The sequence below is a fragment of the Myotis yumanensis genome, unplaced genomic scaffold, assembly GCF_028538775.1.
Source record: "Myotis yumanensis isolate MYYU_CA2020_CCGP unplaced genomic scaffold, mMyoYum1.0.hap1 SCAF_24, whole genome shotgun sequence".
Taxonomy (NCBI): domain Eukaryota; kingdom Metazoa; phylum Chordata; class Mammalia; order Chiroptera; family Vespertilionidae; genus Myotis; species Myotis yumanensis.
In genome coordinates, this window is record NW_027223775.1 from 10,160,322 (window position 1) to 10,174,779 (window position 14,458).

The 14,458-nt window shown below is 45.5% G+C and overlaps 3 protein-coding genes across 3 annotated transcripts; all 3 read right to left on the reverse strand.

Moving 5' to 3' along the window:
• Nucleotides 1-339, reverse strand: LOC139000490 (T-cell leukemia/lymphoma protein 1A-like). Its single transcript, XM_070402653.1, has one exon. It carries the CDS (start codon nucleotides 337-339, stop codon nucleotides 1-3), a length of 339 nt encoding a protein of 112 aa, XP_070258754.1.
• A 4,643-nt stretch (nucleotides 340-4,982) lies between these two features.
• Nucleotides 4,983-5,321, reverse strand: LOC139000491 (T-cell leukemia/lymphoma protein 1A-like). The gene has a single exon (XM_070402654.1). It carries the CDS (start codon nucleotides 5,319-5,321, stop codon nucleotides 4,983-4,985), a length of 339 nt encoding a protein of 112 aa, XP_070258755.1.
• Nucleotides 5,322-9,738: 4,417 nt separating this feature from the next.
• LOC139000492 (T-cell leukemia/lymphoma protein 1A-like) lies at nucleotides 9,739-10,077 on the reverse strand. Its single transcript, XM_070402655.1, has one exon. It carries the CDS (start codon nucleotides 10,075-10,077, stop codon nucleotides 9,739-9,741), a length of 339 nt encoding a protein of 112 aa, XP_070258756.1.
• Between the last annotated feature and the right edge of the window lie 4,381 nt (nucleotides 10,078-14,458).

The following is a 14,458-nucleotide window of genomic DNA, read 5'->3' on the forward strand; positions in this document are numbered from 1 at the left end:
CTAGGAGTTGTTTATCAGCTCAAGCATCATTTCCTCCACTCCATCCTCCTTGATGTGGTATATGATACGCCAGAACCGGCCCATGGTGTCCAGGTACTGGTTGCCAAGCTGGAGCGTCCACCTCGAAGGCATGGAGCTCGATGTCTCCGGCCTGGTGGTGAGATCGATATGCCCATTCGGGATGTCTTCTTGGAGCAACCGTACTTGCAGGACACCTCCTTTCTCCAGGACAAAATGCAGCCACGTGCGATGCTTATCGTCCTTGTACAGCGAGGGCCCACGGATCCTCAGGAAGTTAGGGTGCAAGGTGAGGTGCACATTCGACGGGAGCTCGGCCATGACCCATCCGTGGTCCAAGGAGCAACAGCCACAGCTTCTCAGAGACACTCGCTACTTCGGTCCTGGTATCAAAAGACAGGAGATGGTATCTCCAAACGCATTTTACCTCGGCTTTTATCTTAATGGTTTTTACGGTTGTGTTTGTGGTTGCCTTTGGTTTATTTTGCAAATTTATAAATCTCAATTCTTCTTTCTTTTTAGTTTTAGATCTCTCTTCTCGAACACCATGTACAAAATGTACTTAATGTAAAATATGATTCTATGAATATAACATGGTTGTATGGAATTTTTAAACACTTTTTAAATGACAGTTGACATAAAAAATTAGGTTCATTTCAGGGCTATACCCCAATGATAAGACATTATATAATGGATTAAGTAATCATGCAATTAATGTCATACCCATCTGACATGATACACCATTATTAAAATAGTACTAGAGCCTCATTGCACCAATTTTATGGACATAGGGGAGTACCACAGCCAACCCTGCTGCCTCCCCTGTCCAGGGCCCCTTGAGGGCAGTCCAACTGACAGATTAGGCCCACTACAGTGCTGCCGTGGAGGCTCCCACTCCCCCCCTGTGCTCATCAGCTGTGAGCCTGGCTTTGGCTGAGCAATGCTCCCCCTTTGGGAGCGGACTGACCACCGGTGGACAGCCTCTGCCATTTTTTGATTTGCATATTAGCCTTTTATTATATAGGATTGACTCAATGCTCGACTTGACTGTACCATGAATATTCCTTCGTTTTTTTTTAGTATAGTTTTACTGATTTCAGAGAGGAAGGGATAGGTAGAGAAAGTGAAAGATCAATGATGACAGAGAATCACGGATTGGTTAACTCCTGCATGCCCCCTACTGGGGATCAAGACTGTAACCGGGGCATGTGCCATCACTGGGAATCGAATCAACATCTCCTGGTTCCCAGGTTTAAGGTAAACAACTGAGCCATGCCACCCGGGCTCTATTCATTTCTTTCCTTTCCTTTCCTTTCCTTTTTTCTTCATTTCTTTCCTCTTATTTTTTCTTAATTAAAACAGTGTAGTTGGTTCAACTTTTCTTTTTGTCCTGACAACATCACCTTCTTTCTGATCATCTCAGAGGGAAATCACAAAACATAGAACGAGCCTCCCCCAGCATAGAATATGCTTTACCTTTAACAGCCGGCAGAGGAACTATGCTAAGGTCTGTGTCCAGGTGAGCTTCTTAACAGCGGTCTTGCTTCTCAAGTGCTGGTGAGAGAGGAAAGACCAAAATAATCAGGGAGAGACAGACACCTGGGATAGATTGTTGGGAAAACAGGAAGCAGAATGAGAGGTGAAACAGTACGTAGGATTACTGAGGTCTCATGACATCACTTATAGAATCATCTCTCCCTTCCTCAAACCTCAGCCATTCTCTTGGCAAGAGCTGTATGGTTTTGCTGCTAAACTCACTTCAGTCCACAAAGTCCAAATTCCTCCCTCAGATTAGACTCCATCCCCAATCCTTCCTCCTCCTCATGCTCCTTCTCCTCTCATCCATCATTTTCTTACCTGTTCTTCTTGCTCTGAAGGCAAAGCACCCTTCTTGGCTGCTTTTTTCTGTGACCAGTCTCTGCTTCCCCCGGTCACCTGCAGAAGAAAGAACATGGCCATGATCCACCTCTTCCATGGAGTCCATGTATTAGGAATGTGTCCAGAAAGTCAAGGTTCTCCTGACTCACACTCCAGAAACCAGACCCGTGATACAGGTGGTGGTGAGGAAGGAAAGAGGTTTATTCAGGTGCCGGCAACCTGAGAAGAAGGAGGAAGCTCGTCCCAAATCCTATCTGCAGATCTCAGTGCAGGCAGAGGCTTTTATAAGGAGTGAGAGGCCAAACAGAGCAAAGAGGTCAGTGGGAGTTGCTTGAGAATTTCCATAGGTGCCCAGAGGCACAGTCCAATTTGATGAGGATCTTGCAAGTGGTCAGGTGTCTGTCCAGTGTGTGTCATCCTATCCTTTGCCCTCCAGGTTCTACGGTTGAAGGTCAACAAATCTCCCAGAACTGGGAAGGGCAGAGTTCATATCTTGTAAAATTAGTTCCTTGGATTGTAATACAAGCATGTTGTTTACCTACAAGCTTCATTATTAGTCAGAGTCTGCATTAACAAGAACAATGTGGTAAGAATGGTGAGGTGAGTTGTAAATGCCACTGTGTCGAATGCTGAGATGCTTGGTTCTTCGTCCATGCATTTGAACACTTTGCAAAAGGCAAATTGGCTCTGGATAGTTTGTCTAAGTGGATAGAGTATTGGCCTGCGAATTGAAGGGTCCTGGGTTCAATTTTTTACAAGGGCACATGCCCATGTTGTGGACTTGATCCCTAGTGAGGGACTTGCAGTAGGCAGCCGATCCATGATTCTCTCATCATGGATGTTTCTAACTCTTTCCCTCTCCCTTCCTCTCTTAGATCAATAAAAATATATTTGAAAAAAAAAAGGCCGACACTCTATCCACGGAGCCAAACCAGGTCAGGGGGTAGTTCAAATTTTAATAGATTTTCCACCAGGTATGTTAAACCAAAAAAAATAATAAACTGTTTTAAAACAATATGCATTTAATCTGGATCCAATACTTGCGTATTATTTTTTCAATGTTTTTATTGACTCAGAGAGGACGGAAATGCCAGAGTGAGAGAAACATCCATGATGAGAGAGAATAACGGATCAGCCGCCTCCCACACACCCCCTACTGGCGACCAAGCATTCAACCCAGGCATGTGCCCTTGACGGGGAATCAAACCATGATCTCCTGGTTCATAGGTCTATGCTCAACCACTCCACCACCCCGGATGGGCCCAAAGTGCAATATTTTGAATATCAGAAACACACTTTAGAAACACATTTTTCACGCTCCCCAGTCCTCAGCCTTAAAGGTCTGAATTTGCATTTGTAAACACTTTCCTGCAAGAGGAGAATTTATGTTTTTAAAAATTTTTTTAATAGTTTTTCTACAGAGGAAGGGAGAGGGAGAGAGAGTAAGGAACATCAATGAGAGAAAAACATCCATCAGCTGCCTCCTGCACACTCCCTACTGGGGATATGCCCACAGCCAAGGTACATGCCCTTGACCAGAATCGAACCTGGACCATTCAGTCGGCACGCCGTCGCTCTATCCACTGAGTCAAACCAGTTAGGGCCTGCAAAAGGAGAATATAAACAGCAGTCAGTGATCTGTTTAATGCAACCATGGATGCCTTGAAATTGATTTCTGGGGCTCCCTCTAGCTCCCTCTTCAGCCGCCTCTCTCTGGTGCGATGCTAGATGAATTTTATGATCACTGGGCTTGTTTGGGGCTATTTAGTGCTAAACTCAAATAAAAACCCAAATTCATTCAGAGCTAGATGCTAAAGCCATACACAGAGCCGACTCAAGCCTTCAGGAGACGAGCCCAGGCATCCCTAGTAATTCCTCAAAGGAAAGAGATGATGAGCATAAAACACCAGTAATCCCCCAAACATTTGCTCTTTTTTTTGAGAGGGTCTTATAGGTTGACGAACCTCAGGAGATCAAAAAATGAGAACGCTGGTCATTGAAATGAAAACTATTTCCAGTGATGTCTTTGAGCCGTGTCTACTGAGGCTGGCTAATATTTTCAGGATTAAGGTCTTTTTCCTTTTCTTTGTCTGTTTAATATATTTTCTCTAGGGGCATGGTGCACGAATTCATGCACCAGGGTGGTGCCTTGGCCTGGCCTATGAGGATTGACCGAAAGTGGCTCTCTGACATCCCCCGAGGGTTCCCATACTACAGGGGGGCACAGGACAGGCCAAGGGATCCCACCGGTGCACTATCAGATACAGGGTGCGATGAGGAAGTTTAGCCAGCTGGGGAGGGACTATGGGCGTACTCCAGGACGTGTCTAGCCCGTCTCAATCAGTTCCAATCAGCCAGACCCCAGCAGAAAGCTGACCTACCAGTCTGAATGTCTTGTCCCTGGTTGACAATGCATGTCATCGTGAGCAGTTGAGCAACCTTAGTATATCATTTGCATATTATGCTTTGATTGGTTGAACAGATGACCAGTTGAGTGGACACTTCACATATTATGCTTTTATTATATAGGTTTTATTTCATACAGGAAGGGAGAGAGAAACATCAATGTTGAGAGAGAATCATACATCGGTTGCCTCCTGCACTCCTTCTACTGGCGATCGAGCTTCCAACCAGAGTGTGTGCCCTTGACCTTCAGAGTCCAGAGTCCAACCCTCTATCCAATGAGCAAAACAAGCTAGGGCTCATTGGTTAATACTTTTCTAGGCCCTGATCAGGAATCGAACCGTGATCACCAGGTTCATAGGTCGTCCCTCAACCACTGAGAAACACCAGCTTGGCTCAAAATGCTTTTATTGATGTGAGAGAGAGGGAGACAGACAGCGAGACAAAGAGACAGAGAGAGAGAGAAAAAGGAGGAAGAAGAAGAACGACAAGAAGAATAAGAATAAGAACAAGAAGAGAGAGAGAGAGAGAGAGAGAGAGAGATTAATGTGCCCTCTCACCAGGGGGTGGCAGATAGAAGAGAAAAGCTTATTAAAATGGTGAACAGAACTATACTCGTTCCACCAGCAGGCCAGCAGGACTGGGGCTTAGGTTGACAAGAGCCAGGGACACCATCTCATGTCCTAGGAGTTGTTTATCAGCTCAAGCATCATTTCCTCCACTCCATCCACCTTGATGTGGTATATGATACGCCAGAACCGGCCCATGGTGTCCAGGTACTGGTTGCCAAGCTGGAGTGTCCACCTCGAAGGCATGGAGCTCGATATCTCCGGCCTGGTGGTGAATGCGATATGCCCACTCGGGATGTCTTCTTGGAGCAACCTTACTTGCAGGACACCTCCTTTCTCCAGGACAAAATGCAGCCACGTGCGATGCTTATCGTCCTTGTACAGCGAGGGCCCACGGATCCTCAGGAAGTTAGGGTGCAAGGTGAGGTGCACATTGGACGGGAGCTCGGCCATGACCCCTCCGTGGTCCAAGGAGCAACAGCCACAGCTTCTCAGAGCCTCTCACTACTTCGGTCCTGGTATGGAAAGACAGGAGATGGTATCTCCAAACGCATTTTACCTCGGCTTTTATCTTTATGGTTTTTACGGTTGTGTTTGTGGTTGCCTTTGGTTTATTTTGCAAATTTATAAATCTCAATTGTTCTTTCTTTTTAGTTTTAGATCTCTCTTCTCAAACACCATGTACAAAATGTACTTAATGTAAAATATGATTCTATGAATATAACATGGTTGTATGGAATTTTTAAACACTTTTGAAATGACAGTTGACATAGAAAATTAGGTTCATTTCAGGGGTACACCCCAATGATAAGACATTATATAATGGACTAAGAAATCATGCAATTAATGTCATACCCATCTGATATGTTACACCGTTATTATAATAGTACTGGAGCCTCATTGCACCAATTTTATGGACTTAGGGGAGTACCGCAGCAAACCCTACTGCCTCCCCCTGTCCAGGACCCCTTGAGGGCAGTCCAACTGACAGCTTAGGCCCACTACAGTGCTGCCGTGGAGGCTCCCACTCCCCCCCTGTGCTCATCAGCTGTGAGCCTGGCTTTGGCTGAGCAATGCTCCCCCTTTGGGAGCAGACTGACTACCGGTGGACAGCCTCTGCCATTTTTTGATTTGCATATTAGCCTTTTATTATATAGGATTGACTCAATGCTCTACTTGACTGTACCATGACTATTCCTTCGTTTTTTTCAGTATAGTTTTACTGATTTCAGAGAGGAAGGGATAGGTAGAGAAAGTGAAAGATCAATGATGACAGAGAATCACGGATTGGTTAACTCCTGCATGCCCCCTACTGGGGATCAAGACTGTAACCGGAGCATGTGCCATCACTGGGAATCGAATCAACATCTCCTGGTTCCCAGGTTTAAGGTGAACAACTGAGCCATGCCACCCGGGCTCTTTTCATTTCTTTCCTTTTCTTTCCTTTCCTTTTTTTCTTCATTTCTTTCCTCTTATTTTTTCTTAATTAAAACTTTGTAGTTGGTTCAACTTTTCTTTTAGTCCTGACAACACCACCTTCTTTCTGATCATCTCAGAGGGAACTCACAAACCATAGAACAAGCCACCCCGAGCATATAATATGCTTTACCTTTAACAGCCGGCAGAGGAACTATGCTAAGGTCTGCGTCCAGGTGAGCTTCTTAACAGCGGTCTTGCTTCTCAAGTGCTGGTGAGAGAGGAAAGATCAAAATAATCAGGGAGAGACAGACACCTGGGATAGCTTGTCCGGAAAACAGGAAGCAGAATGAGAGGTGAAACAGCACTTAGGATTACTGAGGTCTCATGACATCACTTATAGAATGATCTCTCCCTTCCCCAATCCTCAGCCATGCTCTTGGCAAGAGCTGTATGGTTTTGCTGCTAAACTCACTTCAGTCCACAAAGTCCAAATTCCTCCCTCAGATTAGACTCCATCCCCAATCCTTCCTCCTCCTCCTGCTCCTTCTCCTCTCATCCATCATTTTCTTACCTGTTCTTCTTGCTCTGAAGGCAAAGCACCGTTCTTCGCTCCTTTCCTCTGTGACCAGTCTCTGCTTCCCCCGGTCACCTGCAGAAGAAAGAACATGGCCATGATCCACCTCTTCCATGGAGTCCACGTATTAGGAATGTGTCCAGAAAAACAAGGTTCTCCTGACTCACACTCCAGAAACCAGTCCTGTAATACAGGTGGTGGTGAGGAAGGAAAGAGGTTTATTCAGGAGCCAGCAAGCTGAGAAGAAGGAGGAAGCTCATCCCAAATCCTATCTGCAGATCTCAGTGCAGGCAGTGGCTTTTATAAGGAGTGAGAGGCCAAACAGAGCAAAGAGGTCAGTGGGCGTTGCTTGAGAATTTCCATAGGTGCCCAGAGGCACAGTCCAATTTGATGAGGATCTTGCAAGTGGTCAGGTGTCTGTCCAGTGTGTGTCATCCTATCCTTTGCCCTCCAGGTTCTACGGTTGAAGGTCAACAAATCTCCCAGAACTGGGAAGGGCAGAGTTCATATCTTGTAAAATTAGTTCCTTGGATTGTAATCCAAACATGTTGTTTACCTACAAGCTTCATTATTAGTCAGAGTCTGCATTAACAGGAACAATGTCGTAAGAATGGTGAGGTGAGTTGTAAATGCCACTGTGTCGAATGCTGAGATGCTTCGTTCTTCTTCAAGGCATTTGAACACTTTGCAAAAGGCAAATTGGCTCTGGATAGTTTGGCTAAGTGGATAGAGTATTGACCTGCTAATTGAAGGGTCCCGGGTTCAATTTCCTACAAGGGCACATGCCCATGTTGTGGACTTGATCCCTTGTGAGGGACTTGCAGTAGGCAGCCGATCCATGATTCTCTCATGATGGATGTTTCTAACTCTCTCCCTCTCCCTTCCTCTCTGAGATCAATAAAAATATATTTGAAAAAAAAGGCCGACACTCTATCCACTGAGCCAAACCAGCTCAGGGGCTAGTTCAAATTTTAATAGATTTCCCACCTGGTATGTTAAACCAAAAATATAATAAACTGTTTTAAAACAATATGCATTTAATCTGGATCCAATACTTGCATATTATTCTTTCAATGTTTTTATTGACTCAGAGAGGAAGGAAAAGGGAGAGTGAGGAAACATCCATGATGAGAGAGAATAACGGATCAGCTGCCTCCCACACACCCCCTACTTGCGATCAAGCATTCAACCCGGGCATGTGCTCTTGACCAGGAATCGAACCGTGACCTTCTGGTTAATAGGTCCACACTCAGCCACTGAACCACGCCGGCTGGGCCCGAAGTGCAATATTTTGAATATGAGAAACACACCTTAGAAACACAACCCTCACGCTCCCCAGTCCTCAGGCTTAAAGGTCTCAATGTGCATTTGCAAACACTTTCCTGCAAGAGGAGAATTTAATCAGCAGTCAGTGATCTCTTTAATGCAAGCATGGGTGACCAGAGCCCCCCTCCTACCACCCATCTTGGGTGAGATGCTAGATAAATTATATGATCGCTGGGCTTTGTTTGGGGATGTTTAGTGCTAAACACAATTAAAAACACAAATGCATCCAGAACTAGACGCTAAAGCCACACATAGAGCCGGTTCGAGCCTTCAGGAGATGAGCCCTGTCATCCCTCATAATTCCTCAAAGGAAAGCGATGAAGAGCATAAAATACCCGTAATCCCCCAAACATTCTTTTTTTGGAGAGGGTAGTATTGGTTGATGAACCTCAGGAGATCAAACAATGAAAATGCTGGTCATTGAAATGAAAACTATTTCCTGTGATGTATTTGAGCCTTGCCTACTGGGGCTGGGCTATTATTTTCAAGCTAAAGGTCTTTTTATTTGTCTTTCCCTGTTTAATATATTTTTACAAGAAGCCCTGTGCACGAATTTGAGCACCAGTGTGGTGCCTGGGCTTGGCCTGCGTGGATCGGCTTAAAGTGGCACTCTGATATCCCCTGAGGTATCCCACAAAAAAAGAGGCCACAGGCCTGGCCAAGGGACCCCACTGGTGCAACATTAGATCTGGGAAGGGACTTGGGAGGTTGTCCAGCTGGGGAGGGATCTTGGGAGGGCTCCAGAGCATGTCCAGGCTGTCTCACGCAGTCTCGATTAGCCAGACCCCAGCAGCAAGTTCACCTACCAGTCTGAATGTCTTGTCCCTGGTGGTCAAAGCATTTCATAGTGAGCAATTGAGCAACATTAGTATATGATTTGCATATTATGCTTTGATTGGTTGAACAGATGACTGGTCGACTGGACACTTAGCATATTAGGCGTTTATGATATAGGATTGATTTCATAAAGGAAGGGAGCCTGAAACATCAATGATGAGAGAGAAGCATACATCGGGAGCCTCCTGAACACCCCCTACTGGGGATCGAGCCCACAACCAGAGCATGTGCCCTTGACCAGAATCGAACCTGGGACCTTCCAGAGTCCACAGTCTAACCCTCTATCCACTGAGCCAAACATGCTAGGGCTCCTTGGTTAATTCTTCTCTGCACCCTGACCAGGAATCGAACCGTGATCTCCAGGTTCATAGGTCGTCCTTCAAACACTGAGAAACACCAGCTTGGCTGAAAATGCTTTTATTGATCTGAGAGAGAGGGAGAGAGACAGCGAGAAAAAGAGAAAGAGAGAGAGAGAAAAAGGAGGAAGAAGAAGAACAACAAGAAGAACAAGAATAAGAATAAGAACAAGGAGAGAGAGAGAGAGAGAGAGAGAGAGAGAGAGAGAGAGAGACATTAATGTGCCCTCTCACCCAGGGAGTGGCAGATAGAACAGAAAAGCTTATTAAAATGGTGAACAGAACTATACTCGTCCCACCAGCAAGCCAGCAAGACTGGGGCCAAGGTTGACAAGAGCCAGGGACCACAACACATGTCCTAGGAGTTGTTTATCAGCTCAAGCATCATTTCCTCCACTCCATCCTCCTTGATGTAGTGAACAATGCGCCAGAACTGGCCCATGGAGTCCAGGTACCGGCAGCCAAGATGGAGCGTCCACCACGAAGGCATGGAGCTCGATGTCTCCGGCCTGCTGGTGAGTGCAATATGCCCACTGGGGATGTCTTCCTGGCGGAACCGTACTTGCAGGACACCTTCTGTCTCCATGACAAGATGCCGCCACGTGCGCTGCTTATCGTCCTTGTACAGCGAGGGCCCACGGATCCTCAGGCAGATAGGGTGCGAGGTGAGGTGCACCTTCGACGGGAGTTCGGCCATGACTCTTCCGTGGTCAAAGGAGCAACCGCCACAGCTTCTCAGAGACTCTCGCTACTTTGGTCCTGGTATCAAAAGACAGGAGATGGTATCTCCAAACGCATTTTACCTCGGCTTTTATCTTAATCGTTTTTACGGTTGTGTTTGTGGTTGCCTTTGGTTTATTTTGCAAATTTATAAATCTAAATTCTTCTTTCTTTTTAGTTTTGGATCTCTCATCTCAAACACCATGTACAAAATGTACTTAATGTAAAATATGATTCTATGAATATAACATGGTTGTATGGAATTTTTAAACACTTTTGAAATGACAGTTGACATAGAAAATTAGGTTCATTTCAGGGGTACACCCCAATGATCAGACATTATATAATGGACTAAGAAATCATGCAATTAATGTCATACCCATCTGACATCATACACTGTTATTATAATAGTACTGGAGCCTCATTGCACCAATTTTATGGACTTAGGAGAGTACTGCAGCCAACCCTGCTGCCTCCCCCTGTCCAGGACCCCTTGAGGGCAGTCCAACTGACAGCTTAGGCACACTACAGTGCTGCCGTGGAGGCTCCCACTCCCCCCCTGTGCTCATCAGCTGTGAGCCTGGCTTTGGCTGAGCAATGCTCCCCCTTTGGGAGCAGACTGACCACCGGTGGACAGCCTCTGCCATTTTTTTATTTGCATAGGATTGACTCAATGCTCTACTTGACTGTACCATGACTATTCTTTCGTTTTTTTTAGTATAGTTTTACTGATTTCAGAGAGGAAGGGATAGGTAGAGAAAGTGAAAGATCAATGATGACAGAGAATCACGGATTGGTTAACTCCTGCATGCCCCCTACTGGGGATCAAGACTGTAACCGGGGCATGGGCCATCACTGGGAATCGAATCAACATCTCCTGGTTCCCGGATTTAAGGTAAACAAATGAGCCATGCCACCCGGGCTCTTTTCATTTCTTTCCTTTTCTTTCCTTTCCTTTTTTCTTCATTTCTTTCCTCTTATTTTTTCTTAATTAAAACTGTGTAGTTGGTTCAACTTTTCTTTTTGTCCTGACAACACAACCTTTTTTCTGATCATCTCAGAGGGAACTCACAAACCATAGAAGCCACCCCGAGCATATAATATGCTTTACCTTTAACAGCTGGCAGAGGAACAAGGCTAAGGTCTGTGTCCAGGTGAGCTTCTTAACACCAGTCTTGCTTCTCAAGTGCTGGTGAGAGAGTAAAGATCAAAATAATCAGGGAGAGACAGACACCTGGGATAGCTTGTCCGGAAAACAGGAAGCAGAATGAGAGGTGAAACAGCACGTAGGATTACTGAGGTCTCATGACATCACTTATAGAATGATCTCTCCCTTCCCCAATCCTCAGCCATGCTCTTGGCAAGAGCTGTATGGTTTTGCTGCTAAACTCACTTCAGTCCACAAAGTCCAAATTCCTTCCTCACATTAGACTCCATCCCCAATCCTTCCTCCTCCTCCTGCTCCTTCTCCTCTCATCCATCATTTTCTTACCTGTTCTTCTTGCTCTGAAGGCAAAGCACCATTCTTTGCTCCTTTTTTTCTGTGACCAGTCTCTGCTTCCCTCTGTCACCTGCAGAAGAAAGAACATGGCCATGATCCACCTCTTCCATGGAGTCCACGTATTAGGAATGTGTCCAGAAAAACAAGGTTCTCCTGACTCACACTCCAGAAACCAGTCCCGTGATACAGGTGGTGGTGAGGAAGAAAAGAGGTTTATTCAGGTGCCGGCAACCTGAGAAGAAGGAGGAAGCTCGTCCCAAATCCTATCTGCAGATCTCAGTGCAGGCAGTGGCTTTTATAAGGAGTGAGAGGCCAAACAGAGCAAAGAGGTCAGTGGGAGTTGCTTGAGAATTTCCATAGGTGCCCAGAGGCACAGTCCAATTTGATGAGGATCTTGCAAGTGGTCAGGTGTCTGTCCAGTGTGTGTCATCCTATCCTTTGCCCTCCAGGTTCTACGGTTGAAGGTCAAGAAATCTCCCAGAACTGGGAAGGGCAGAGTTCATATCTTGTAAAATTAGTTCCTTGGATTGTAATCCAAACATGTTGTTTACCTACAAGCTTCATTATTAGTCAGAGTCTGCATTAACAGGAACAATGTGGTAAGAATGGTGAGGTGAGTTGTAAATGCCACTGTGTCAAATGCTGAGACGCTTGGTTCTTCTTCAAGGCATTTGAACACTTTGCAAAAGACAAATTGGCTCTGGATAGTTTGGCTAAGTGGATAGAGTATTGACCTGCTAATTGAAGGGTCCCGGGTTCAATTTCCTACAAGGGCACATGCCCATGTTGTGGACTTGATCCCTAGTGAGGGACTTGCAGTAGGCAGCCGATCCATGATTCTCTCATCATGGATGTTTCTAACTCTCTCCCTCTCCCTTCCTCTCTGAGATCAATAAAAATATATTTGGAAATAAAAGGCCGACACTCTATCCACTGAGCCAAACCAGCTCAGGGGCTAGTTCAAATTTTAATAGATTTCCCACCTGGTATGTTAAACCAAAAATATAATAAACTGTTTTAAAACAATATGCATTTAATCTGGATCCAATACTTGCATATTATTTTTTCAATGTTTTTATTGACTCAGAGAGGACCGAAATGCCAGAGTGAGAGAGACATCCATGATGAGAGAAAATAACGGATCAGCCGCCTCCCACACACCCCCTACTGGCGACCAAGCATTCAACCCAGGCATGTGCCCTTGACGGGGAATCAAACCATGACCTCCTGGTTCATAGGTCTATGCTCAACCACTCCACCACCCCGGATGGGCCCAAAGTGCAATATTTTGAATATGAGAAACACACTTTAGAAACACATTTTTCACGCTCCCCTGTCCTCAGCCTTAAAGGTCTGAATTTGCATTTGTAAACACTTTCCTGCAAGAAGAGAATTTATGTTTTTAAAAAAATTTTTAATTGTTTTTCTACAGAGGAAGGGAGAGGGAGAGAGTAAGAAATATCGATGAGAGAAAAACATCCATCAGCTGCCTCCTGCACACTCCCTACTGGAGATATGCCCACAGCCAAGGTACATCCCCTTGACCGGAATCGAACCTGGACCATCGCTCTATCCACTGAGACAAACCAGTTAGGGCCTGCAAAAGGAGAATATAAACAGCAGTCAGTGATCTGTTTAATGCAACCATGGATGCTTTGAAATTGATTTCTGGGGCTCCCTCCCGCTCCCTCTTCAGCCGCCTCTCTCTGGTGCGATGCTTGATGAATTTTATGATCGCTGGGCTTTGTTTGGGGCTGTGTAGTGCTAAACTCAAATAAAAACCTAAATTCATTCAGAGATAGATGCTAAAGCCATACACAGAGCCGACTCGAGCCTTCAGGAGACGAGCCCAGGCATCCCTAGTAATTCCTCAAAGGAAAGAGATGATGAGCATAAAACACCAGTAATCTCCCAAACATTTGCTCTTTTTTTCGAGAGGGTCGTATAGGTTGACGAACCTCAGGATATGAAAAAATGAGAACGCTGGTCATTGAAATGAAAACTATTTCCAGTGACGTCTTCGAGCCTTGTCTACCGAGGCTGGGCTAATATTTTCAGGCTTAAGGTCTTTTTCCTTTTCTTTGTCTGTTTAATATATTTTTTCTAGGGGCCTGGTGCACGAATTCATGCACCAAGGTGGTGCCTTGGCCTGGCCTACGAGGATTGGCCAAAAGTGGTTCTCTGACATTTCCCGAGGATTCCCAGATTATGGGAGGGCACAGGACAGACCAAGGGACACCACTGGTGCACTATCAGGTACAGAGTGGGATGAGGGAGTTTAGCCAGCTGGGGAGGGACCATGGGAGGGCTCCAGGATGTGTCGAGCCCGTCTCACTCAGTTCCAATCAGCCAGACCCCAGCAGAAAGCTGACCTACCAGTCTGAGTGTCTTGCCCTGGTTGCCAATGCATGTCATAGTGAGCAGTTGAACAACCTTAGTATATCATTTGCATATTATGCTTTGATTGGTTGTACAGATGACGAGTGGAGTGGACACTTTGCATATTATGCTTTTATTATATAGGTTTTATTTCATACAGGAAGGGAGAGAGAAACATCAATGTTGAGAGAAAATCATACATCGGTTGCCTCCTGCACTCCTCCTACTGGCGATCGAGCTTCCAACCAGAGGGTGTGCCCTTGACCTTCAGAGCCCAGAGCCCAACCCTCTATCCAATGAGCCAAACAAGCTAAGGCTCATTGGTTAATTCTTGTGTGTGCCCTGACCAGGAATGGAACCCTGACCTCCATGTTCATAGGTCGTCCTTCAACCACTGAGAAACACCAGCTTGCCTCAGAATATTTTTATTGATTTGAGAGAGAGGGAGAGAGACAAAGAGACAGAGAAATAGAGAGAG